The sequence below is a fragment of the Lipophrys pholis genome (assembly GCF_963383615.2).
Source record: "Lipophrys pholis genome assembly, chromosome: 17".
Lineage (NCBI taxonomy): Eukaryota > Metazoa > Chordata > Actinopteri > Blenniiformes > Blenniidae > Lipophrys > Lipophrys pholis.
In genome coordinates, this window is record NC_137643.1 from 9,202,421 (window position 1) to 9,228,762 (window position 26,342).

The following is a 26,342-nucleotide window of genomic DNA, read 5'->3' on the forward strand; positions in this document are numbered from 1 at the left end:
AGAGCGACGAGGCAGATGAAACTCCATGATGTGGCAACATCGCCTCCTGCAGGTGAAGGAGAAACATGTTTGTTTTTTTTAATCCCCCGCGATAAAGGATTTTTCTTTCTTTTTTAATAAAAATAAGAATTATAGTTATGTACTGTTTAATTAAAGAATTGCAGAATAAAAGCATTAAATGTACAATCTTGTTCTTTTTTGAAAAGTGATGTCCTTTTTGGACTGTTCAAATGTCGAGCACAACTTTAAGTGTATACGACAGGTGGACAGATTTCTCCTGTATGACTATTTGCCAGATTTACTGAATTTTTCAATTTCTCGATGTTATTCAGATCAGAGTAGAAGAGAGCAATCTTCTCAAAGAGGTAATTAATAAGCACAGAGATACATTTCCAAAGAGATTTTAGACCTTTAGTTTCCACTTCCTTTAAAAAAAAAAAAAAAAACACATTGTTGCTGTGATTTAGTTCAAAATCTCAGTTTATCATCATATGAAATAGTTCACTTTAGAAGAAAAACTAGAAACAAGTTGCTTTGTTAAATCAGTCTAGAGATCGTTTACGCATTTAGAGATTGTTCTGATCGAGGTGATAGAGTGTTTGTGTGTCATATGAACGACAGACTGGACGGTACATCAGCGGTGACAGTGAATCCTTATTATCCATCAGTTCATGATGCTCTGCAAGTGATATTGATCCGGCAAAGAAGGCAACAGCTGCTCCGTCTTCTCATTTCCTGAAAGAAGTTTTGGAATCGCAGCAATAAAAACAAACCTCACAGCGACGCACTTTCAGTTTGTTTTATTGAGAGTAAACTTTGCACTTTCATTTATAAGTTTGGCCACACATCAAACCTTTTCTTTTGACCAGCCGGGAATGTATCAAGTATAATCTATGAGAGTGCAAGTTCTCCTTTTATGAAATTCTGAAATTGTCGTTTGAGGGAGAAGTAAATTACAAACAATAAATGTTGAAGTAATAAAAAAAGCAAATTATTCAACACCATTAATCCAATCTTACAGAATACAAAGAGAAAGAAATTTTTTAATAAGAAATCAAAGTGTCCGTCCTTCATATCTCACAGCACTGGATCAGTGCAACACATGAACCACACCACGCTTGTGCAAAATAAAGACCGTCGATTCAGTGCAGGCCTGTGAATCAGCTTCAGGGAACAATTTCATGTTACGAGTGTCAGTTGGCTTCTTGAAATTCTTATGACTCGGCACATTCACAGTTGCTTGTTCAATGCGCAGATGGAAAGGTGTCGTCATTGTTTGAGTGTTTTTTTTTTTTTTTTTTTCTCCATCTCTCACATATTCTAAACTTATACAAGTTGCTTTTCCATGAAAACCCGCCATTTCTAATCATCTCAGGGCCCAAAGCACTGAATCACTTCTCATCACAGCAGGCAGTGTTCGATTTCCTTGTAAACATTATAGTCGGGCGATAAAGTTTTGAAGAAAAGAGCCTGAACAACAACCCAGAAGTCACATTTTGAAGGGTCTCATTTGAAATCTTAAGTCAGATAAAGTGAATAATTTCCTTCAGAGCCGTTTGAGTGAGTGAAGGGGCTGAAGCGTGGGCACTGCCTCTCGGGGGAGAACATGAAGTGAGGTACAGCTGAAGGATTCTACAAATGAAATTCAGTGTCAGAGTGTTGTGTTCCCCGTCGTCTCGCTATAGCATGTTTCAAAAGCAGTGACACAAATAAATACCAACAATAAACAGCAAATGAACAAAAAGGCACACAGACCCAACAGCTCCGGTCTCAACTGGAAGTAAAATCGTCTAGAATAAGCAATAAATGAATAAAAAGGATAAATTACGGTTACAAACACAACTCGAGTCCCTTCAATGACGGCACGCTGTTGGAGCTAGCAGTAGTGGAATAGGTTTGTTTAAATTTATTTTAATTTACAGCAATTTTAAAGAAATGTTTGCTTTGGCTCAGATTCAGCGCGCAACTCTCAAACAGCTCGCACACACTCAGGTCTCACCGCTCCTCACTGAATACACACAATCAGTTTAATACGCGTTTGCAAGTGTTCCCCCCCTCATTTTAAAGATTACAATATATCTAGTGTCTGCTACTTGAAGCTGTTTACAATATCTCCCTGTGGTTTAAAAACATGAAACGTGTTTCCAATAAAGACATAAATAAGTCCCTTAATCCACCTCTGTGAAGCGACCCTTAAATACAACGACATTAACATCTTGCACTTCACATATTTAGCAGATTTCTTTTGATTTGGTGATTGTTTAGCGTCGTGCGAGAATCATCAGTCTCAGTGCAAAGCATCCTCTCACTCGGAAGCTGTGTATATTTTGTGCATTCTGTGAGACATTTCTCCCAGACTGAGAGCGGAGCGTTTCCTGTGAGGAGCTTTGCAGACAGAATCGAACCGAGAGCCAAAGTAAATCACAGCACGACGACGAGAAGCTCGTCTCTGATAGCGAGAGAGTGTCTGAAAGCCGCTGGTTCAATCACCTGAAAACAAGCACATGGTGTAAAGAGCTGCTTTTGAGCAGGACACTCTGCCTCAACTGGTTTTAAAGGTGTGGTTCTGCACCTGCGACTGACCTTTGACCTTGATGTGCTGAGGGCCCGCGCTGATCGCTTTAAGTACATTACAGCAGGCCAGGGTTCGCGTCTCTCTTTGCTTCCTACCCGGAGGAAATATCAGTAGTGTGTTGGCACTAACAAAAACAGGCACAGTGTGCATGAAGGTCCAAACAATGTGAATTAGGCCCTCTGATTGTACAGCACGCTAAGACGGGCTCCAAGGTCCCTGTTCTCGTCGGATTTGGCTCTTGGAGGCGCAGACAGGCTTGTGGTTGGGTCCGTGTGGTAATCAAGTCTTGTTGTATGAGGCAAGTTTGGATTTCAGCATGAAAAGCACCAAAACTTCACCCTGAACAAACTAACAAGACAAATACAAGCTCCAGGGGAATAAATAACGTAGAGAAAAGAAAACCGTCAAGCTTTTCATGTGTCGTGTAATCAGTAGCTTTCCATTCGTCATTTCAAACTCCCGCTTGGTTCCGTCCGTTCTTAGAGCAGACCGAAAGCACTTTAAAAAAACAACCCAAAAATAAAAAAAAAACAACCTCTGAATGTGTATGACATCATCTTGAATGGACCAAGTCCGTAGAGCTGTATGAACTCTCTAAATACAGTATAATACACACAGTAAACACTCACCTGCCCTTTCTACTCTCACTGTTAAACTCTCGTCTCCGTCACACCAGGTGTTCCTGCTCTTCCCACTCCTCTGGTGACCGGTCCTCCTCTAACTGAAGGACCAGGTCCAAGTCTGTCTCTGCAGCCGAGGCAGTGTGTGCGGGACAGTTTTCATGTTGCGAGCTCGGGTGTGTGTGTGCTTCGTCCAGCGACAGGTCAGCCACACACCCGGCGTTCACACAGTCTCCTCCAGTGTCTCTGCTTTCCAGCTCCAGGGTGCAGGGTCGACAGGACTTGATGGCCTCCGGCCCTGCGGGACCCTGCGAGGGGCCGTCCGCCTCGGGCTCGCCCTCCAGGGGCTGCCAGACGGGGGCGGGGGTCACCTCCCGGGAGGCCTGGCTCTCGCTCTCGGTTTCAGTGTGTGTGTCGGGGGAGGAGTCCGTTTCGGTGGTGGGGGGCGAGGGGATGAGAGCCAGACTCTGGGGGTTGTTCTGGGGGTTGATGTTGTTGTTGAACCAGGCCATGATGTTGTCCAGCAGCTGAGCACTGGCCGTGGGGTCCAAGGCCTCCAGACTTTGAGGGTCGCTGGGGGTGAACGGGCCCCCTGGGGGGATCACCGGTGAAAGCAGCAGTTCGGGCTCCGGCTCTGGAGATGGGAGGCACAATTGGGCGGGGAGCTGGAGGTCTGCCTTCGGGGGGCGCTCAAGAGCGTAGGTGGTGGGACGCTCTGCAGTGTACGAGTTGCTGTGTTCTGGGTAGGGGGTGTAGGACGTGTCTGCTTTTGGGGAGTTGCTGTACGTGGCCGCCTGCTCCCGGGAGTACGAGGTGGAGTGAGCTGCAGGTTGAGTGTGCTCGGCTGTGCAGGAGGCACTGTGTTCAGCCTCGGCTAAATAAGCACCGGAGTGGCAATAACTCTGCTCTTTGCTGTCATAACCAGCGTTCGTGATGGTAATATGATCAAGCATGTACGGCGCTGTCAGCGAGCTCTGGTCTGGTCTATGGCTGTAAGCAGGTTCAGTGGTGAAAGGAGCGGCGTGGTTGCTGTGGCTGTACGTGTGGTGTGAACACAGCTGCTCCTGGGTGTGTGTGTCCAGGTCATAAGGAGTGGTTATGTTTCCCAGTTTCATAAGGCTGTCTCCCAGCTCCAGCAGCTCGGCACTGAGGGAGGGAGGCGGGGGAGGCAGAGGGAGGGAGTTAGATATGGATGGCTGCGAGGTGGAGTCTGTCCTGTTCGGAGGGCGAGGAGGATCTAAGAGGGAAGGAGGAAAAGATGAGCCTCTTGCTCCTGGCGGACCCTCTGTGCTCAGAGAGCGCAGTGCAGCATCAACCAGGTCCCCTGCAGAGCCGGGCCTCCTGTCCGGTCTGTCCGGCCCCCGGTCCAGCTCCAGGCCTCCCTCCAGGCTTCGTTCTCTGCGGGACTCCTGAAGCGACAGCTGGATGGCGAGAAGGATGTTAGGATCATCTTCATCCAGTGAGCCCAGTGCTCTTCTGCGACCTTCAGGCCGCTCGGTGCCCTCTGAAACACAAAATGTCACATTAAAACAAGGAGCGGTTTGTGTGGCTTGATTACAGATTGATCCCAGTGATCAATGCCTCAGTGGGCTTCGACCGGACTAGACTGATGGAGCAGTAAAGTCAAAATGCCATTCGCTGGCCGTCTACTGCGCTCTAATTTATGATTGAATAGAAATATCAGAGGCAGACGAAAACAGAGTTTGTGCAAGTATAAGAGCAGGATGTACCAATATACAGATAAAGCTTCAGGATGGATGAACAATAAAAGACTGTTGTTGAAGTGTTTTCCAGACCTGAGTTGTCACTCCTCCTGCTGGTTTCTGGCGTGTTGCTGCTGCTTCGGAGGTTGTGCAGACTCAGCATGTCTCCTCTGCGCCGTGGCCGGTGTCTGCGCCGGTACTGGATGTCAGCATAATCCTGCAACAAGACGTTGGAGGTAGGTCAGGACCGGCTAGACGCCAAGCAGCTTTCTTTTGCAACTCCACTGAATCGTGCAGCTTCACAATCTCAGGCAAATGAATCAGAAGTCAGCCCATGCTTGAGCGTCGTGTGCCAAGAAACGACGGTGCATTACCTGCGACTGTCTTTCTCTTTGCTCTCCTGCTCCCAGCACAGAGTGACGACTTCCCATCTTAACACACATAAGCAAACTGTCAGCTTCTGCTCATGCATTAATACGAGCTCATACACACGTAGGTCTGTGAGCACAGATTTAGAAAAGGAGCATCAACTACACACAAAAAAAAAAAAAAGAAAAGCTCAGCAGAGTAAGTGTTTCACTGCGTGATGTGATGAAATGAGTTTACCTCAGGGGATGCAAAGCCGAGGTATTCCCAATCCCATGATCCTCCAGGATAACTGAAATAAACAAAAGTATTTTATTACAGTGTCAAATAGGTTAAAAAACCCAAATATTCAATGATAGATTAGAGTTTACAACTCATTTGTGGTTTGTTCTCAGGGTTTCTAGCAAAGCATCTGTACAGAGGTTAACTTGGTGAAGAAAAGCAGAATTAAACCTTATTTTGCAAAGTGTGTGTGTGTGTGTGTAGGTTTGCATTTACTTCCGGCGGGGAAGCTCAGGTGAGTCATTTGGAGCGACGCCTCGGGCCACTGACGCCAGAAACTCCTGCCTCTTCTGCTGCACCAGGCGAGCTGCACTGATGATCTTGTGGCACGGCGTCCTCAGATACGGCCTGTTCACCTTCTGGGCCAAATCCTCCACCACCATCTCCAGATCAGTCTGAGAAGACACAAAGACAAAATAATGACGGCTGCCTGATCAGAATCACAGGACACTGTAGGGATTTCAATGACGGTTTGACCCAAACTCGAGATTAAAAGCAAGGGGAGTGGGCTTTATTGCTGTTAGACTCGCACACGTTGCAGAGAGGAAACGGCTTACCTGCATTAGCTCAAATATCTCTTTCTGTGTGCTGCCTTGCTGCAGAAAGAAGCCGTATGGGTAAGAGCACTTCAGCACGCGCCGCGTCTTCAGCAGCTCAGACACACCGTCCTCAATGAATCGTGTGTCTGGTGGGCTTCCTTCACCTGCAGCAAAGACAGTCAACAATACTTCCTCCTCTTACTTTTTGGGCATTTGGAAACACACATTGACAATATAATTGATCTTTTTTAGCTTCTTTGTGTTTTTATTAATTTTCTGGAAAGGTTTCTTATTTTCTTTAGTGTATACATGTTCAACTAATTAAACACTGATGTGGACAGGATTCAATCATAGAGACCAAAACAAACGACAGTTGAGGTTTGATGTTTAAAAGACATGTAGCTCTAAGTAGTAGTACTAAGTAGTAATTTGCAGCAGGGAAGCATATTGCTTCATTTCGATGAAATTTCTTCTTCTTTTTTTTTTTACTTGTGCGAGAAACTCACGGCAAATAAAAGCTCGGCACAGCTGCTCCATCTTCTCTTTAGCCGTTTTTAGCAGTCTCTGCTCCAACTAAGCACACAGGGACGACATCACACAAATAGGCGACAGGCTCGTATTCAGGACACTCGTCTAGCGGTTTCTAAAAATGTGTCATTGTTGGCTGTGTTACCTTGTAACTGTGTTCATGGTTCTTGAAGCGAGTGTAATAGTGCATGAAACGATCCAACTCCTGGAAACTTTTGTGCTTCTTTTCTGCCTGTAACAAAATCAAACTCTTTCATACAAATAATTCAGTGTGTGTGTGTGAGTACACCGGATGCTCTATCAATGTCTTATGTGACAGAGTAACCCATGCAGATAAACAATATTTCAGGTGATGAGTTGACTGAATACTCTGTGTCCAACTTTCTACCTCTACAGTCATCTCTTTGGATTGCTCCTCGAGCTGTTGGATGACCTCGTAGCGAGTACACCGATAGTAGCCTCCGGTTGACGAGCTGTGTTTCTTCCACTCTTCCAGACAGATCCAACAGAAGTCATACTTGCACTACAGAGGGAGAGAGGTGTTTTCAAATATCCTGCCCTTGTCCAATATTTTTATTCCAGATGACACAGCACACAGAGATGAATGCGAGTACCTTGGCACACTGCATGTGGTTGCAGCCCTCATTCTTTTGAATGGGAGACTTGCAGTTGGCACATGGTTTGGAGTTGGTCAGCAGCCATAAGCAGTTAGCAGCATCTTCATAAGCCTCGCTCACACCTGCCACTGTGGAGAGAACACGCAGACAGAGGCAAGTGCACACATGAGTAACAACCCTTCGTGCATCTGGTAAATAGCAATGCCCAAAACACCTGTCCATAAGGTTATAAATATATATTAGATATATCCTGGTGGGAAGTCCTGACAGCTGCCATCAACTGCCGGCTCACTGAAGTGCTGCTAAAATAATCCCCACATCTGAAAAACCCAAGAAATCCAAACGCAACAGGACAGGCTTACACTCCTCAGGCTTCATCTCTGTGACTTTCTGGAGCCAGTTCCTCCATATCTGACAATCACACGGCTCATGGGCCTCGCCAAGGCACTCCCTGCAGACCGAGAGGAGGATAAAAGAGGACTGGGTATAGTAAAATACTCACAAGGACACGAAAAGAGGACAACTGACATTCTTCCTGATAAAAAACAAGGAGAAAGTGTAGAAAATAAAAAAGTGTCCAGACACATTGATGACAAAGCTTCAGAAACAAATCATACTGTTGTTTTTGCAGAAAACAAGAAAGATAACCTTTTTTTTTTTTTTATTGACACTGCAAAACTCCAGCTGTGTTTGAGTACAATAGGTATATTTGAGTAGGGATATATTTGCTACTCTACATGTCACTATCAGTAAAACATTATTTAAATGTAAAAGGTAACAGATAAAGTGTACCAGCAGAACAGGTGGCCTTTGCCACAGTCGACGGCTGGGGACGGCAGCAGGGGGAAACTGTGCGGGTCATTGTCCCCGGGACCCGGCCGAGTGAGCCTCACTGCCCGCTCGCAACGCGCCGCAGGACACCAACGGATTGCTGGATTGTTCTCTACAAATGCCTGGAAGAGGACACACATAAATGTCAGGGAGCAGACTGAGCATGTCAATAGAAGAGGGGCAACCAAGAACAAAAGAAAAACAATGGAAAATAAAACCCAACAGAATATATGACACGGAGGAAAACAAAGAGCACAGACAAAGAAACAGAATGCAACTTTTTAGTATGATGTTCAGAGGAAAAACTGCAAACTACAACTTGCATAAAACCTAAATGTGGGTCTACCTTAATATCAAACTGTAGATATCGCTGGTCCATCTCTCTGGAAACCACACTCTCGATCACGTGCACGGGCACCAGCTGGTAGCACTCGTACGCTGGACAGAAGATGTTGTGAGCGTCGCCCTCCTGAATCTTTACATTTAGGAATCTAAGGAGAACACACACACACACACAAACAGGGAAACTGAAATGGATCTGCTCATCAACCACATATCGGAGTATCCACACTCACAAAGTGAAAGTCTCACCCCTCCCAGCAGGCTCTGCAGAACTCGTGGCCACAAGACATGTCCACGGGGTCTTCAAAAACCGAGATAGAGCAGAGACAGATTCCACACTGCAAGAGACAACAGACGTAAACCAACAATGTCCACAGCACAATACCAGTAAAACTGTCATGTTCTTTTTAATGGAGGCAAAATAACAGCAACAAGTTGCACTCCATCCACCACGGCTCACCGTAGCCAGGCCCTCCTCTCCCGGTGTGAGGCAGCTGTCGGTAGGGGAAGTGAGGGTGAGTGTCAGGGGCGAGCGTGGGGTTCTGGGAGTCCGGGGGGAGGGCAGCGTGTCCCAGGCATTGTAGCCACTAGGCGGCGGAGTGGGCATGGTGACACCAGAGCGTTGGCAGCAGCCTTCAGCATCTGACATCCAGGCTTCTAGGAGCTTTTCCCTGTCCCAGTCTGTAAGAGGCAAGTTGAACAATGATTCTAATTAAATCTAATTTCCCTAAAAATACTGGAGCCATGGTGCTGTAATTTTTGGTAAAGGTCATCAACAAAAGCCGGCTTTCTCTAACAGACAAACACGCACCGTGTGCTCGCAGCAGGGCCTCAGCAGTGAAGAGAGGAGCTTGCAGCATGTCTGCCGTCTCTACAATCAGCATGTCCTTCAGCCGACGCAGATCCTGAAGCTTCAAACCTTCATAAGGCTGAAAAGATAGAGGAAGAGCAACGTTAGGAAGAAATAATACATTTGAAAAGCGAGAAGGACAAGGGGGGGGCGTGGTCAGATTGAAAATGAAAACATGACATTAATGAAACGGGAGGAAAAACGAAGGCCGCATTAAGCAAAAACAAGAAGAAAGAGATAGAAATGCAATTGAGGAAGTTAAATGGATAATGTGACAAAAATGAAAAGAACTTGGATGTGGGGCAGTGATTGCGGGGGGTTGTGGTGGGAACGAGAGATTATGCATTAGCATGGATTTGGCTGCGGGAAGAAAGATCAAACTGCTATCAGCTGGCAGCAGCTGCTGATACACGGCTGGTCTGTGTCCTCTGTTTAACTTGATGTGAGGTGTGTGCATCTTTGTACACACACACACGCACGCACGCACGCACGCACGCACACACACACACGCACACACACACACACACACACAACTATACTTTAAGGCACCACAGTACAGTGTGATCCTGAAGACACAGAAGCAACTTTGATGAGACGATGAAACATCTGAAAGCCAGTCGTAGTGCTCCATCGTTTGTACTGCAAGTTCAATATTCACATAAAATATATGGCAGTCACTTTGTGGGCCGGTTAAACTCCGCGTCGTCGCAGTTTGCTCAAAGACAATAGGACACATATGGTAGATTATATGTCTTCAAATAGCTGCTACTTAAGAGAGCACGTCAGTAAACACCTAAACATTAGTGGTTGGCTGAACTCAGCAAACCTAAATCCTTTATTGGTCAACATGAGTGAGAGAATTTCAAATTACTGTGCAGTGCAGTTGATCCGTTTGTTATCATAAAGCCCTCGGTGTACGGGCAGCTCGCAGCCTGACCTCGTGATCTTGCGCCGTCATAAAAACTGAATTTATGGGCGTCTTGTGAAAGCATTACCATCTAACTTTCTTCCATGACTTGAAATGGTTGTGGACAACAGTGTGACTTTATCAGATTTTCGCACATCACTTGTCCATGAGAAGTTAAGCGGATTAACATCTTATAAGGCTGGATTGATTATTTTTATCCAAGATTAGCTCTAATCCGAGTTTACCAAAACTAGGTTTGAAGAGAACAAATGTAGATGTCAAATTAAGCAGGGCTTTGTTTCAAAATTAAAAATTACTCTGGGTATAATGAATTCAGGTTTGAGTAAATCAAAAAAGAATATAGTTTGACCAAAATGGATTTTTTTTTTCCTAATCCAAATCAAACCAAACACCTATTGAAATTAAACAACAAGTGAAAGAATTTGGCTGTTTCCATAAGGGGGAGTGACAAATACAGATTTCTAAATCAGTGTTTCTAAATATTTGAGCCAATTATCAGAAGAGTTAATAGAAAAGGTAGAGAGCACATTGACAAAAGCAGAGACTTCAAAGTATCAGTGGGAGTGATTAAAGAAAAATCAGTATGAAGTCCACCTTAAAGGAGACATCAATTGTAAGATAGAATTTCTTTGTTATCACAAGAAAACCTTCCCAAGAGAGGAATGGTGTACTGGCTGAAAAGGTAAACAAATTTGTCTTCCAGCAGATGGAGTTACTAAAAAAAAATCCTCTTAACGAGAACATTGCCCTGGAACAACCTGCTTCAGACTCACTGCACGGCATCTTCAGAGAAACAACAAATATCTAGGTTAGCTTTTTGTTTCGCTCAGACCACAACAAACAAAGAGACGTGAACCCTTACACTTAAGGTTATTCAACAATGGATCACGATTTATCGGGGAGTTTTGGTGCAGCAGAAAATGTATTCAATATTATGAATAAATAATTATGAAAATTTGCTAATTTTAAAATAATTTGTTGCTGCTCTAATCCACTTGACGTTAACAACCCAAAAAAAGTCCAAAAAACAAACAATTCCAAGTTGAACTGAAAAAGGCTGTATCCTGCAAACTGATTGACCAGGATTCATTTATTTGATGTGGTGGTGGTTTGGAGTGGAAGGTTTGAAGACAGAACAGCGACTACAAAGCTGAAAAATAACTCAAGCCAACAGGACCCCACTGCCCCGAACCCCCACAGACATGGTAACTGTGCTCACACCTCTTTGTATTGCAGCAGGTTGGTTTCCCCATGTGTGTCTGAGTTGGACTGCTGAGATGAGAAGGAGGAGAAAACCATCTGTGACTCCAGGCTGAGGGCCAGCTCGGTGTGGTGGTGCCTCTCGGCGTGGTCGCATGGTGTCAACTTGTCCTCGTCCTCCACAAAGAGGTCCGCCTCGCTCTGGATCAGCAGCTAGACGAAGGGAGGACAGAAAACACAACAATATGAACAGGGGGGGAAGCATAGAAGAACAGACAAAAGAAACTGAAGGCAAATGGAGGAGGGAGAGGAAAAAGTGTGGCAGATTGAATATATAGTACAAGTTTAGGTATGCTCCCTTGACCTGATGCAAAGCAGGTGTTCCTGTAAAGCTGTGTGAACATTTTACTGGCTGTAAACATGTCGTCTTTGACCAATCCATTCCACACAGTAGAGACAAGTCATACAGACTCTGCCTCACCTCTACGCAGCTCTTCATGCCCGCAGCAGCAGCGTAGTGCAGGCAGGCGCTGTGGTGGTTGTCGGTGGCGTTAACGTTGGCCTTCTCGTACTGGCCTCCCTCCAGCCTGGCTCCGGTCCAACTCAGGATCATCTGATGGGGGTGGGGGCATGCAAATATGAGCACACATATTGATTTGGATGTCAGTTTTGTGGAATGTAATCATTTCATTCAAATACACTTTTCTTTCCCCCAGTGTGAACACTGTGTTTGCACCTGCAGGCAGTCTGCCCGCCGCTGCTCGTCCCTCTGTGGGCGGGCCAGTCGAGGGGACAGCGCTCCCTCTGGCAGCAGCAGGATCTGGGGGCCTTGGCAGAGCACATGGAGGCATGTCTCGTTGTGCACGTTACGCTTGTTGGGGTTTCCCTCTTTGCTGAACAGGAAGGACCTATATAAATGCAAGAGAGAAAGACGAGATTAAATAAAAAGAAAATCTCAGTGGTGTTTAGACATTAAGTATAAGAAGCAGAAAAGTTTGACAGTTACAGAAATAAGACTTTAAAGAAATCTGGAAGGGGAAAGTGCAGATAAAAGTGAAGCAGACCTCAGAGGAAGAAGAAGAAAGTAAATAGGATGTGTTGAAAAGACAGAAGAATCTGTTATGGACATAAATAGGCAGCGCTTGGTAAGAGAGGAACTCGAAGCAAGATGGCAGAATATTGACTATTCCTGTTTAACATCTCGGAGATAATGGACATGCTGGCTGACAGGTGTGTGTGTACACACATACACACAGTGACTGATGGATGTACCAGTTGCTCTTAGTGCCCGGCTGTGGTGGCAGTCCTGTTTAGTAAATAGTTTTTACTCTGCCGTTTGTCAGTCAAATCCTCCATTTACTGATTACCATTGCACTCATTCATTTAGCACCACAAGCTGCGCTTGCCTGCCTTTTCAAGTGTCTTTGTACATTACCATTTCTTCAAAAACCACCACTGCTTCTTTTTTCCCTGCACACACTCCTACAGCAGCTGTATGATAAATATGACTCAGAAAGAAAACCCTGCTTCTTTTGGTTCAGCACTACAAGGCCAGGAGAGTTGCGTTTGAAATTACATTTTCTCTAATGCAAATTCAATAATAGAAGAAAATAATAGGATGTGAGAGGATTTCCAATGGTTAGCACAGTGGTTGAAATATTATGTAAAACCTCATCCTCTCTGGATTCAGCAGTAGCCACCATTGAATCAGTCTGAATGTTTCCTTAGTGTACAGCCTTTCAGCCTATTATCCCACTTTTGACCCTCTTATCCTGTCAGCTACGAGTCCCTGCAGCTCCCCTCTAATGACAGTGCACTGCCAATTCACCCGCACAGCAATAATCACTAATTATTCCCTCTCAACTCCAACCCTGTGCCCCCACCCTTACACACATATGCACGCACAAAGGCCCATGTTCAGGATGAATGGCCCTAATATCAGTCTATGAGAAACAACGGGGTGGGGGTGGTCACATGTTTAGCTGCTTGCGGTGGAGCACCAAAGCAGTGCAGAAAACCTCGGGGGAGAGTTAAAACTGGACTGTTGACACTGAAATTCTCAATTAGCATGTTATATGTGACCCAGAAGGAAATTAGCTTGAAGACAAGCAAGAGTCCAAAAGAAAACAAGAAGGAAGAGCTTGACAAGTTCTTGGAGGGGGATGGGGGGGGGGGGGGGGGGGGGGGGGGGCAAAAAGAAATGTTCCTTCAATTACTTTTTTAAACCAGAGAAAATAAATTGTTCCTGATAAGTAACCCAGTCAGAGCTGTTGTGTACATATCTCTAAGACAATCTGCAAAGTTACTGTGGAGGAAAGGTTCCACTTCCTGGACTACTACGCCCATTTTTTTTTCTCTAATGGATTCTCCTTGTGATCTTAAAGTTTCACCAGCCCATCCGACCAACAGAAACGACTGGAGGAGAACAAATACACACATATTAGATTCCATGTTAAAAATAATCTGAAGCAGACTCTGCATGCACCATCCCACGCCTGTCCTCTCAGAGTCTCTATTTTGTCTGAGACTTCTCGGCCGTCTCTCTGCTCGCTTCTGTCCGACAAAACTGCTGGAACAAAGAAGCATTTCCTCTGATAGTTATCAGCGGCAGAGCGCTGCGTTCAGCACGCCTCGATGGCCCATTATAGGTTAGCAGGAATGAACACAAATAGCACACCGATTGATTCACTGTGTTATATTCTCAGACTCAGACACATTAAGCAGTGGTGGAGTCACAGTTTTCCCTTCTTGAAATACACATGCCCGTGTGCACACATGCAGATGCACAGATAATTGACTGGCCTTTTCAAACAGCTTCCTCTGACCCCACCTTCCACCCCCCCCCCCCCCCTGTAATCATGGAAAGAAAGGGTAAGAGAGAGGAAGAGTGTGAGGAGGAGGAGATGAGGACAGCTATTGAGTCACGGAATCAGCTATCTTGGTCATCATGACCAGTAGCCTGATTATCTCTGCAGGAGGGTTTAAAAAAAAAAAAAAAAAAACAGACATAGTGGTGTCTGGCTCAGCATATGTTTTATGCTTTGACCCCTTTCTTCACAGTTCTGAGGGACTAAAGTCACTCGTCTTTGTAGCTTTCCTTCATTACAGCCCAAAGCATGTGTCCCTGTGCGTCTGCTTGTCTGTCTCAGCGCACCTGTTTCAAGGTTGTGGGCATGTTGTAAATCACAGAGAGCTCGATAATCACATTTGCACCATCCAGCAATTTAGAGGCACCGATCGGCCTGAAATGACTGGACAGCGGGAGGAAAACATGATGCAGACTTGCAACTCAAACCGGGGACATTCTCCCTTTGGGCTCCATGTTATTGGTCACTTTTGGCTTGCAGTTTCAAATCCTACGAAATCACTGTTGTCAAAGGTTTAATTGCATTTCATTTCCACGGCTCCTCATAGGTGACGGCCGATTCTCAACCCTTGTAACATCATTTGCATAATAAGCCAGGATGTCTGCGGTGTAACAAATCACAAACGTCACGGATCATTTTACAGATCAGCACCAAGCTGGCTCACTGGACTGTGTATCAAAGTCCTTTTATTGTGGAAACAGACACAGAAATTCAATATCTTTGGCAAACAATTGACGCAACTTTTATCGCTTGCTTACTCAAAGACGTTATCACCTTCAGTGGCTGAGACTGATGGTGTCAGCTGCTTTTTAAACATGTGCTGTTTGGAAATCTTTCCCTTTTATCTCTTTGCACTGCAATTCTGCGTCAAACAAACGTGCTATTAACAGCATCTTTACTCAACTTTGAAATTAATGATGTTGAACAGGTGCACATCAAGCTACCTGAACTCCTTGTGCAAACGTTTTTAGTTTCACTGTGCTTCCATATATGCCTTTAAAATGTAACTGGAAAACATTTCAATACTATATACAGCAGATTTTGAAAAGTTGTCAAACTGTACAACAGGAGGTTTACCTGAGCAGACGTGTCATGGCGTAGCGACAGACATAGTGCAGGGGTGTGTTGTGCTGGTACTGCTCTCCATATGAAGCGTTGGGATCCAGGCCGTCCCTGAACTGAGGGTTTCCCTCATACAGCTGCCAAGCCAGGGCCTCGTCACCGCTCACCAGGGCCTTGCGGAACTTGGTGGCCGTGTTTCCCATCGCGGCGGGTTAGTAATGGGCCACCTGAAGGGTGCTGAGACAGACTCCTGTCTGCCTGCCTGCCTGCCTGCCTACACGTCTCGCTTCCTCCTCTTCCTCCTCCTCCTCCTCGTCCTCCTCCCCCGTTCACCACTGGTCACAACTTACACCAACATGTTTCAGTGTTTTCCTGCCCTGTAAAGAGCAGAAAGAGAGAAAAACAGGTTGAAGGAAAAATAGCAAGACAGAAACCAGGAGAAGGAAAGAAGTATGTAGAAAGACTGTGGGGCAGAGACTCTATCAATGGCTCCATCCATCGATCAGCTGATGTGCTGCTGTGAGGATGTTATCTTACCGGAAATAGAAAACAGAGCTGCTCAAAACAAAGATAAGTATAAAGAGGGCGGACAAATGAGGAAGGTTAATGATAACCAAACAATTGATTTGATTGTCAGTTGTTGAAAGGCACAGTCAATATGTCCACAGCCGGCCACCGTGAGCTCAGTTTGGTTGAGCTTGTGAAGAATTTGCATGTATTACGCCACTTATAGGCCTTTCTAGCTACTATGAGTCTGAAGAGTGTGCGCCATTAATTCTGGTAAAAAACTGTTTTTCCTTTAAGGCGCTAAGCTAAAGAATCACAGCTGTGGCTGCTGCAGCAAAGTTGGTTCTCTGGGCAAAAACAGATTCCCAACTTATCAAAATCATGATCTTACTATCCTTTACAATTGAAGTTGTTTTTACTGGCAGAAGAAGCATTTCTAACACCACCAATAATAACATTTCAAGCAAAGCAAAAGTAGAAAAAGTAATAACGTGTGGTGGAAAGGCACAAATATAGGAAACAAACACAGTGTTTCTTGTCACATATTGTACATAATCACTATCTTTATCAATGCTTTCTGCCTCATTTCCTTTCTCGTCTTCCCAATCTCTCCCTCCCCGCTCAGTCTTATTGCTCACAAACACAGATATAGTTTGGTCTGTCTTTAACGCACACACTATTTCATCCTATAATGAGTGGAGTGTGTAATGAGCGCATGTGTCTGTGTATTGGGCTGGTGAGGGTATCATTACAGTCTTCATTCTATGGCCATCTGTCTGGCCCTCACAAAGGGCCTCTTTTAGCCCGGCTACAGTTGGCCGCTGGCTGGCCGGGCTCCGGAACATTTGAATAACGCTGCTGGCGGCCTCCCCTCTTCTGCCTCCTTTTTCTATGAGGTGACAGACAGCGACACAGACAGGGAAAATACCCACTGACAGACTGAGCCATAAGGGCTGCACACAAAGCTGCGACCACCGACAAACAATAGCCCACAACTTGCAAGCCGTGCTCTTGCCAGGCATGCAGAAGCCCGGATGGTGAGCGAGTACGTTTGTATATATCTGGAGGCAAAGTGGAGATGGTTTTGTGTGTGTGTGTGTATGTGGAGGGGTACTATAGTTAATAGGTCAGTCTGTCTGCTTGGCTCTGTTTTGTGCACACTGGTTTACTTCCAGTTCACTTCACTCCTCTGTATATCTCTGTCTCTTCTATACTAAATATGGACAGGGAGTCCAAACATGAAGGAACGGTGGAATCCCAGGGATCACAAATCCTCTTGTTTGCACTCTGCAGTGACACTGCAATTATCCACGATTACAAAATCCCAGAGCGTACTCGTCATTCAGCGGCCAGGCGGAATTGAGGCATAGGAAGTATTTCACCGCTTGTTAACCGGACGCTCATCCTGTTAAGTCTCACAATCCAGCCAGGAATGCTGGGACGTTCATGAATTGTGTTTGGAAATCAACTCGATTAGGTTACACTCGTAGCTCAGGGCACATACCATATGGCCCCTCTCCATTTCAGGCAATGTGATAATTGTGAGTTAATGACTCATGAGCTCAATAATCCCAAACACATGAATCTTGTCTGATGATTCCTGCTGCCAGGAACTCAAGACACTGTTGCTTCTCAAATACAGCACGCGCACTTGCACAACAAGAAAAACTTGTTTAACACACAATATTATGATGTATGGTGGAATAGTTTTTGTTTGAATAACAATTAAATGATTGACATATAATTGTTTTTAGAAAAACACCCAAACATCTCCTAAACTAGTAAAAAAAACAAAAAAAACACACCATGATACTTTTTTATAGCCTGTACATAAAACAGTTCAATACAGGCTAATTACATATTTCCTGATATTGATGACGTGCCAGTGTCTCAATAAGTGTGTAAAAAAGGCTGCTAAAGTCACTGAATAGCTCAAAATCATTAATAAGACTGAAAGAGGAAATAACACTGCATTGTGCAGTGTTTTCTTGACAACTTTACCTCACAGATGAACACATTGGGCACATTTGTGCTACTTGTGACAACTTTACACATGTCTTGGTATGTGTTAAGTGATACTGTTGAACCTGGTTATTGATTTAAAGACAAAGAATGCTAGAACCAAGCACTTACGACTACCTTCTACTTTCACAATGGCACGCAAAGCAATATTGACACATCCACCCCTGGATCCATCTATCAGGTCCATAAATGTTCTCTACACATGTTGCCTCAGGGGCTGGAGACCATCTCCTCCTGCACACAGTAAAAAGCAGCTGTCAGTCTATCACAGAGCGTGATTTAATTTAAAAACTTTATCACCCAAAGACAATTTCACCTTTGGGAACTTTAGAGTAAGCTATTGATCAAACAAGTAGGTCAAGTAGGACAAAAAAAACAAACCCTCAGGCACAGAGAGATCATGCATTCTCACAGTAAGAAAACAAAACAAAACAAAAAAATCTGGCTTATCTTGCAGTGTTGCCAGTCTACGCACTACCATTTAAAGTTATGTTTGACAACCTAAATAATGGACTGTCACACCTCAGCGACATCAGGGTGCTTGTAGACTTGAGTAAAAGTACAAAATGGGTTGAAGCTGGCAGCACCTAAAGGGGAAATCTTCAGTGAGGACGCTGTTAGTGTAAACATGTTGTCAAAACAGGAAAAACTCGCAGTGGAGAGAGGCTGCACTTATCAAAACTTGCCGTCAGCTGACGGGAAGACCTCCGTCGAGACTGTGGCTCCTGTACAAAACTGCAGCAGGACCAAAGTCTTCTGGTCAAGAACAAAACATGAAACTTACATGAGTCCACTGCTCCAGGCGCTGACAAGCAGCGACTCTCGCTTCCACAGCACGTTCACCGAAATTAGCTCGGTCACCGTGTATCAGCGAGATATCCAGGTCAGACCTCGTGTGGTTCCCCGTGATGTGTGTCAGCATGAAATGGAGCACAGAAACAAACAGCCAGCGACTTCTGCCTGCGTGTTTTGTGTCCATGCGGCCCCTCGGTTACAGCTCCTTTGTTCCAGTACACTGACACGGTCCGTGTGAATTACTGCCCCGACCGAGAAGCGGGCTGCGAGGCGGAGGGAGGCTGCCGTTAAAAAAAAAACAAAAAAAAAATGCCGTTACCACCTCCCGGGTCTTAACGTCGGTGCCGACTGCGCCGCCGACGGGAGAAGAAAAGAACAAGAGGGAAAAAAAAAAAAAAACGTTACCACCCCAAAGCAGCCTGCCGCCGCTGCCGTTACCGAAGCTAGCCAGCCGTCTCCGGCTGTCTCGGGTTAACGTTAGCGAGCCGCTAGCTTCAACTCCCGGACTCCGTCCAACCCGCCGCCGCTCTACTTACACGGGCGTCTCACTTGGTCGTACGCTGGCCAACTCGCGCGCATCGAGGGGCATTATCGTGTGACTGTCACGGGCATCTCCGGCTGCCGCTCCGCTGGACCATCCTCCTTGTGTGCCACGGGACCCGGCGGGGTGATGATGCTGCTGACAGCTGAGGGAGAGTCAGACTGCTATTGCTGCTGCTGCTGCTGCTCCGCGGCGCCGTGTTGTTGTTTCTGCCAGGGAGAGCGGCGCACCACGCATGCGCACAGCCACCTGTCACACTGAAAGCTCCGCTCTGATTGGTCGACTGCTCCGACTCAGTAGTCGGATGCGAATGGTGATTTATTTTTTTTTCATTATTAACTTTGCTCATACTTAAAATTGACTTCATGTAATACACTCCGTTGCGGAAATCACGAGGCACCACCGAGTACTTTCACCATTTGAATAAATATCCAAGCCATCATATTGAATTATGGGAAAATTCTGTCAAAGGTCAGCTGCTGATCTCCTTGTTCTTTTTGCTCCAGTGAGCGTGTCTGTCAACTGGCTTTTCATGTCACTCATTATGAGAGACACAATGATTTCTTTGAACATTGAAGGAGTGTTATTGAAGCATTTTTCAACTTTTTTTTTTATTAATTGTCAAATATGGTCAAAACAACAGAGATTGTACAGAGAAAAATATAATGTATAAAGATAATGTTCATCTTCCTCATCATACTCCCAAATACCTACACAACAATCTCCTCATGCATGGACACAATATAATGACAATCTGCCATAAGGCATGGAACAAAAATGTAAGATAGATATTTTAGTACAAGTTTTTAAAGTCAGTGGCCTATAAATCCACAGATGCGATATATATGTAATAAAAGCTCTTGAAAAGCGTCAGTGATTAAATGCACGTCTCTAAATGGGATACATTTCTTATTGGGTGTCTGTAAGAGCTTCTACAATACGCAATGACTTTACACTTTTAAATGTTGACATTTTTGAGAAAATATGTTCAGGTTAAAAACATAGATCAGGCGCACGAACGAGTTGTTATGATATTATTTTAAGGGAATTTATTTTTGACAAGGACTCCCACATTAAACAGTTCTGCACGCTTTCTGTCACCATAGAATTTCAAATCTTTCTATTAGTCTCTAAAGCTCTTAACAACCAGACTCCAACTTGTCTCAAAGAGTTGTTCATTCTATATTACCTCAGCAGAACACTTCAGAATGCTGGTTTATTCTGTCCAGGTTTTCTAAAAGTAGAGAAGGAGGCAGAGCTTTCAGCTGTCAGGCTCCTCTCATGTGGAACCAGCTCCTAGTTTCAGTTAGGGAGGCTGACACAGTCTCTACTTTCAAGGTTAAGCTTTAAACTTTCCTGTTTCAGGAAGCTTACAGTTTATGCTGATTCAGACCAATCTACAGTGCTGGGAGATCTTTACTGTACTGAGCTTATTTACCTTCTCACTCTACATACGGTAACATTTCACAATTATAATTTTTTTGTCTCACTGTCACCTGAGTCCTTCTCTGTGAACGAGCTTTGAGAAGACTATGTTGTTATTGATGGTATATATGAATTAAATTGCAATGAAATGAAAAAGTTGAAAAGTTGAATAATAGGTTTAGTCCGGGGGGGGGTGTTTTTTTTCATGCTGTGAAATTATTTTTGACAAATAATCAAGTACGAGTTTCATACAAATGTCAAAAAAAATCTAAAGAATAAATAAAAGGTATTGATAAGTCAATGTATAATATGTGAATAAATTTATTTTTTCACTCAATTGATTGCCTGCCTCTCTCTCAAACATAAATCTAATAAATAATAATAATCTCCAAAATAAACTTGGTCAAAGTTAAAACTTTATTCGGAATCATGAAATGCAATACAAATATATATATTTTACAATATTAAAGAAAATATGCAGAACAGGAATGTCCAGGTTACCCCATCAGGAACCTGTGCACAACATGGAGGCAGACACACAATGGGACAACAGAGGCATGGCAGCATGGAAATATGTGTTTTGGGAACAATCGTTTCTTTTTTGATCAAAACTCAACTATTCCTAACCTTGTGGTGACCTAGAATTGTAATGGTTTCCCTTAATGGGACCTCTGTGTTGGTCCCCACATTAACATGAAGCCTCAGGAAACCGCTGTGATCAAACAGAGGAATCCTCCAACCACGGCCTAAGAAAATGGCCACGCTGTGTCCATCCGCACGGACACCCCTAGTCATCCTGACAGCAAATGCCCATTTGGCATCCTTCACACAGCTCTTTCACGTGAGGTTTGGTCTTCACGTCAGGGGCACAGTTTGGTGAGTCATCGTCATCTTCATCTTCATCATTGTAGCAATTCTTGCGGATTTTGGAACACAGCTTGAGCAAAGTTGCTTCCACAATGTCCTCGGAAAAGCCCGGCCGGTCAAACTGGCCATCCTGGCACCGACGACAGGACTGGCCAAAAGGCCGCATGATCACCGTCCCCCTGTTGCTTTGCAGCCGGTAACGGAACAGTATGACCACACGAGCCGAAGACCAGGTCTTCTGACAGTTTCCACACTGAAACCTGAGAGAATGAGAGAGATGACGAGTAAGACACTTCCATTTTCAGGTCAGTCGTCCTTCCCGTAACCTGCGAATACTCGGAAAAGGATGACTTGCAAATGCAATTTGTTGTAAAGTGTCACACATTGTTGTTGGTTAAATGACTTTGACGTCTCTTACACAACAAGCAGCCGCTGCTTTGGCAACTTTTGTATTTACGCTTCTCGGTGGAAGCAGTATTTTCAATCCAATGCCATTGTTGCATGACTGTAGGTAACTTGATTCCAATCACATGTCATATGAATTGCACGGTCACCTAGTAACATTGGCTCATTTAGCTGCAGGATATTGTGACAACACAAAACAACACGTACTTTCCAAAGGTGCAGGGACTGTAGACCTTCCAGCCTCTCTTCCTCTCCTGATTGGTGACTGTGTCTGTCTGGCTGTAGCTGAAGTTGAGATTCCACTCGTCTCCATAGTCCAGCTCATCGTCTTCGTTCACAAGGTCGTTAAAGGTTTCCACCCACAGGGAAGGAGTCCAAACTGTGTTGACCAAGGGGGAGATACATAATAATTTGAGTGGAAATATTCAGTCGGTCACAATTTTAGACAAATACAAGGTGCTTAATCAGCCAATTTCTTTATAACCATTTACCATTAAGAGTGCTACTGGTAAAAAAAAGAAAAAAGAAAAAAAGAAAGAAAGTAAGTAGAAAACAGCGACCTGACGTAAGAGTTTGCAAACCTAAAATCCAACTAATAAAATATGATTTGAGTCTATATGATAAATCTTAAGGCACAAAAGATTTGAATCAGGTTGTATCTTGCTGCACTATTGTACCATATCATTATAACATGTTTATATGTGTATAGAGGAGGGCAAACAATATATCCAGGAAAGATAAAATGCCACTTTCACAAATCCTTAAGATAGCAAAAGTGTGACAATCAGGAAGTTTGAACTTTATAGGCACAAATCCTTAACTATGTGAGACCCACTGTTTTAGTAGTTAAAAAAAACAACAGCAATTGTTTGTTTTTTTGTGTGTTTTTTTTCCAAAATACAATATTTACATGGTCATTTGGTTCTATAGCTTAACTGCGCAATGCTATTGACTGGTCAGTATGTTTACTGATCTAGCCTTCATACCAGGAACTCGAAATATCTTTTCTCGTGACTCCTCTTTGTCTTGTCCGACTGCATTTCTCAATATAGCTGGGAGGAGCTATTGAGCAAAGAAAAAAGACCTCTCATCTAGACTGTGCCAACTTTATGCAAGTTCCAATCTCCTGTTTGGATTCATATTCATTAGTTTGTTTGTTTTCTTCCTGTCTAAAGAAGTGTTCTTTAGGTTGTTCAGTCAAGATGACGCCAAATGTGAATTTGGTAGAAGGTTTAGAAGCCTCAGGAAGTAAAATACGGAGATGAAATAACATACGACATAGAATTGTAAGAACTTCAAATAAAAACATGTTGTGGTTGTAGTAAAAGCCCACTGTTATTAATTATTTAAGAAATAAAAAAAAATTATTATTTTAACGTGGCAGTGCAATAAATGCTGTAAACAACAGCAACTATGAGGAAAACAAACAAACCTCATTTGGCTTTTATATAGAAAGATACAAAAAGCATGCAAAACACAAGTACTGTGTGGTATTTATTTACCTGTAGATGTGCTCATGGTTCCGAGTGGCGTGAGCTCGTGCAGCAGATGAGTTGACACGAAACTGCGTGATCCGACTGACTCAGCTGCGCTTTTTATCCTCGAGCGACCAGCTGATCAGCCGGAGATCTGGAAAACGAAACTTAAGCGTAGTTTTCGTTTTCCTCCTCAACCGGCCTGTCAACACTGACGCAAGGCTGGTGCAACTGCGCAATTAAAGCATGAAACACCCGCAACACCGTCTGACCTTCACCACAGAGTATTAAAGTGTAGAAAAACCGAAACACAGCTTTGTGATTAAAATTATTATACATACATATATATTTACTTGGCAAACTTCACCAGCTTCTTGACAGTGACTTGATTCCTCCAAACCAATGCACAATTATTATAATTATAATTATTATTACATTTCCAATTTCCCCACTAGGTATTTGACTAAAACGGCCTTGGCCATGTATGTCTATGGCTGCTGATTGGTTTGAGGACAAGTTGAGCTTCAGTTCAGCAGAGGGCGGCATCACACAGCTGCTGGACCAAACGACTCTCAACACCAGGGGGAGGGCATCCTCTGGTCCACACGGGAAACAAGCTGTTTCAGGAGCTTTTAGGAATTCCCACGCGTCACTGTGTTGAGTCTTTATCTGCAGTATGTAAACATTGTCTTCCTTCTGAGAAGAGGAAAGTGAAAGGCCAACGCACGGTCATGTCTGATAGGGGTGGATCAATTAATTCAACTGTGGAGTTTTATTGAATCCTGCCTAACATTATAACATATATGTTATTAGAAAGCGGTGTGTAATTTAAAAAGCTATTTCTGCTCATCATCGGCCAAGTTCTTGTTCTTATGTGCATGTGTTGACTGAAAATGGTGATGAATCTCTCAATGAATGGAACGATCAACGACGGCCTGTGACCCGGCAAAGATTTAAGTAACAAGATTATATTCAAAAGAGCACACCAATTGTATCACACTTTGAATAAAAATAAAAATAAATCACCTGAAATACACTCCCAGCACATGTTAGTGGGAGTTTTCACCACGCCGGTGATATGTTGTTAAAGGTCACCTGCACACCAGTAAATTTCGGAGCCCTTTGTTGTTTTAGTTCCACCGGGCTCAGAAAAACAAGCTTGAATCTCACAGGTTTTTCCTGTAGTCCAGCATAAACAGTATTAGGGCACACAATGGCAATCCTTACATATTAAAGTAAATATGATGCTGTTGAAGGTTATTTCAAACGTTCCCATTTCAGCTGAAGGCTCTTGTAACTTTTTTGAAGTCAGCATAAATCATTGTTTGTGATTTTTCTTCTGTAAAATAATAATAAAAAAAAACTCATGTCCAGGGAGAACATGGAAACTCAATTTACAAAGGCCACATTTGCCTGATAAAAGTTTCAAATAACAGAGATGTCTTTTAAATATAATGTAATGGCATGAGACAAGTTTGAACTTAAGACATTTATCAGTCTTTCTTTGTCCAATATTTAATCCACTACGTATTAAACATGGAAAATGTTACTTTGAATATCAAGGTCGCTACACTCTAATAGTTTCCTTCAGTTTTTCTCGAGAGTTTCTCGATGCAGCCTTCTTGTAGCAGCCTCCATTATTGCTCTATGTCTAAGAGATGCATCTACTGCAACGTCCTTTAAGCTGTTTTCACCAAAACAATTTCAACCTCCCACAAGTCATTAACATGTGCACTTCCTGTAGGAGTGGAGCACGCCACTGGAGGTCCTCTTGCGCAGGTGTCCAGTCTGATGATGAGTTTTATACAAAGTCCAAAGGTAAAGACCAAACCCTCAGCAGGGCAATCATTGTTTGCCGTACTGAACACGTGAACTGTTGTTTAAAAGGAAGATTTTCAATTATTCCATATAATTACACCCCAATTCAAAATATCCATTTGACAAGAGTTTTCAGTTTTGATGCTTATAAATGTCAAGCATCAATATGAAAATGTTGTCAGACATTTTATTCAGTCTGTGATGTTACGCATTACCGTTCTGCAAATGATCATTATTACCTTTTGATGACAACGATGATTATGGCATCAGAATGAATACACCTGTTAAAGGTATGCAGTAACGCTGGTCTGTCATCCTCTTGGACACACACACACACACACACACACACACACACACACACACACACACACACACACACACACACACACACACACACACACACACACACACACACATGCCCAAGCACAAACACGCACGGTGCTAAATGGAAAACATTGAACAAACTGCAGAGACTTTCCTTTTAAACGAGCTGTTTACTGTTCAAGATCTCATTCCTGATTAAGCACACACAGACACACAGACACACACAGACACACGGTGACACACCAGGCTTATCAGGTTGATTAAAGTCATGTGGACATACCTGACGGCGATTATTAGACGTGAACTGTTGTAACTTATTAGTATTTATGTAATCACCTCTCAAGTGTACATCTTGGAAGAGTTAGTTTAGTGTTCGAGGATCAAATTTTACTCCGCTGCCTTGACAGCCGGTGAAACTAATTATCTGGTTCTGTTGAAAAAAAAAAAAAAAAAGAGAACCTGTACAGGCACAGGCTGTGCGGACCAACTTGTATCATTATCTGGTAGGTGGTAATGGGTCTGCAGCGTCGTGTCACTGGTGCACACGCATATACACTCAACAGAAACAGGGATCAACACTCCCACCCCCTCCCTTATACAACCGTCTGTACTGTACGGTGCTGGAGTGGACGAGTGTGTGCACCTTTCCCCCGGCACGCTGGTGCAAAGATGACCTCAAAGCCTCAGGCTCCAGAGAGTCACCTTATACTCAGGTGTGACATTACAGCGTGAGAAAAGCATGCTGGGAAAGCTCACAGGGCCACAGGCATGCAGGGCAGTAAGACAAAGAACGAGGCGCAGAGTACCCTCTCTGTACGGCTTATCTGCATTACAAAAGACACATTGGAATTGA

At 43.9% G+C, this 26,342-nt stretch overlaps 2 protein-coding genes across 2 annotated transcripts; both read right to left on the reverse strand.

Moving 5' to 3' along the window:
- Window positions 1-790: 790 nt before the first annotated feature.
- Window positions 791-18,807, reverse strand: LOC308122555 (ankyrin repeat and IBR domain-containing protein 1-like). The gene is made up of 21 exons (XM_080484416.1): window positions 18,624-18,807; window positions 15,326-15,687; window positions 12,118-12,289; window positions 11,863-11,994; window positions 11,403-11,594; window positions 9,215-9,332; window positions 8,864-9,084; window positions 8,653-8,741; window positions 8,408-8,552; window positions 8,023-8,183; window positions 7,593-7,681; window positions 7,228-7,358; window positions 7,002-7,136; window positions 6,759-6,845; window positions 6,592-6,658; window positions 6,104-6,249; window positions 5,763-5,941; window positions 5,505-5,556; window positions 5,273-5,329; window positions 4,992-5,115; window positions 791-4,699 (listed from the first exon to the last, which is right to left on the reverse strand). The coding sequence occupies exons 2-21, from the start codon at window positions 15,511-15,513 to the stop codon at window positions 3,243-3,245; spliced, it is 3,942 nt and encodes a 1,313-aa protein (XP_080340542.1). The 5' UTR covers window positions 15,514-15,687; window positions 18,624-18,807; the 3' UTR covers window positions 791-3,242.
- A 2,196-nt stretch (window positions 18,808-21,003) lies between these two features.
- LOC308122556 (receptor-transporting protein 3-like) lies at window positions 21,004-23,595 on the reverse strand. The gene is made up of 3 exons (XM_080484417.1): window positions 23,375-23,595; window positions 22,080-22,251; window positions 21,004-21,727 (listed from the first exon to the last, which is right to left on the reverse strand). The coding sequence occupies exons 1-3, from the start codon at window positions 23,388-23,390 to the stop codon at window positions 21,388-21,390; spliced, it is 528 nt and encodes a 175-aa protein (XP_080340543.1). The 5' UTR covers window positions 23,391-23,595; the 3' UTR covers window positions 21,004-21,387.
- Between the last annotated feature and the right edge of the window lie 2,747 nt (window positions 23,596-26,342).

What these genes read in the sequence shown, in the direction of transcription:
- LOC308122556 (XM_080484417.1), bottom strand. An exon ending in AGTCCCTGCACCTTTGGAAA is followed by an intron (nt 21,728 to 22,079) that starts GTACGTGTTGTT and finishes TCATTCTCTCAG; the next exon opens with GTTTCAGTGTGGAAACTGTC.
- LOC308122555 (XM_080484416.1), bottom strand. Translation starts at nt 15,513, where the DNA reads ATGGGAAACACGGCCACCAAGTTCCGCAAGGCCCTGGTGAGCGGTGAC. An exon ending in GGCCCTGCTGCGAGCACACG is followed by an intron (nt 9,085 to 9,214) that starts GTGCGTGTTTGT and finishes TGCCTCTTACAG; the next exon opens with ACTGGGACAGGGAAAAGCTC. An exon ending in GAGAGGAGGGCCTGGCTACG is followed by an intron (nt 8,742 to 8,863) that starts GTGAGCCGTGGT and finishes TGTCTCTTGCAG; the next exon opens with TGTGGAATCTGTCTCTGCTC.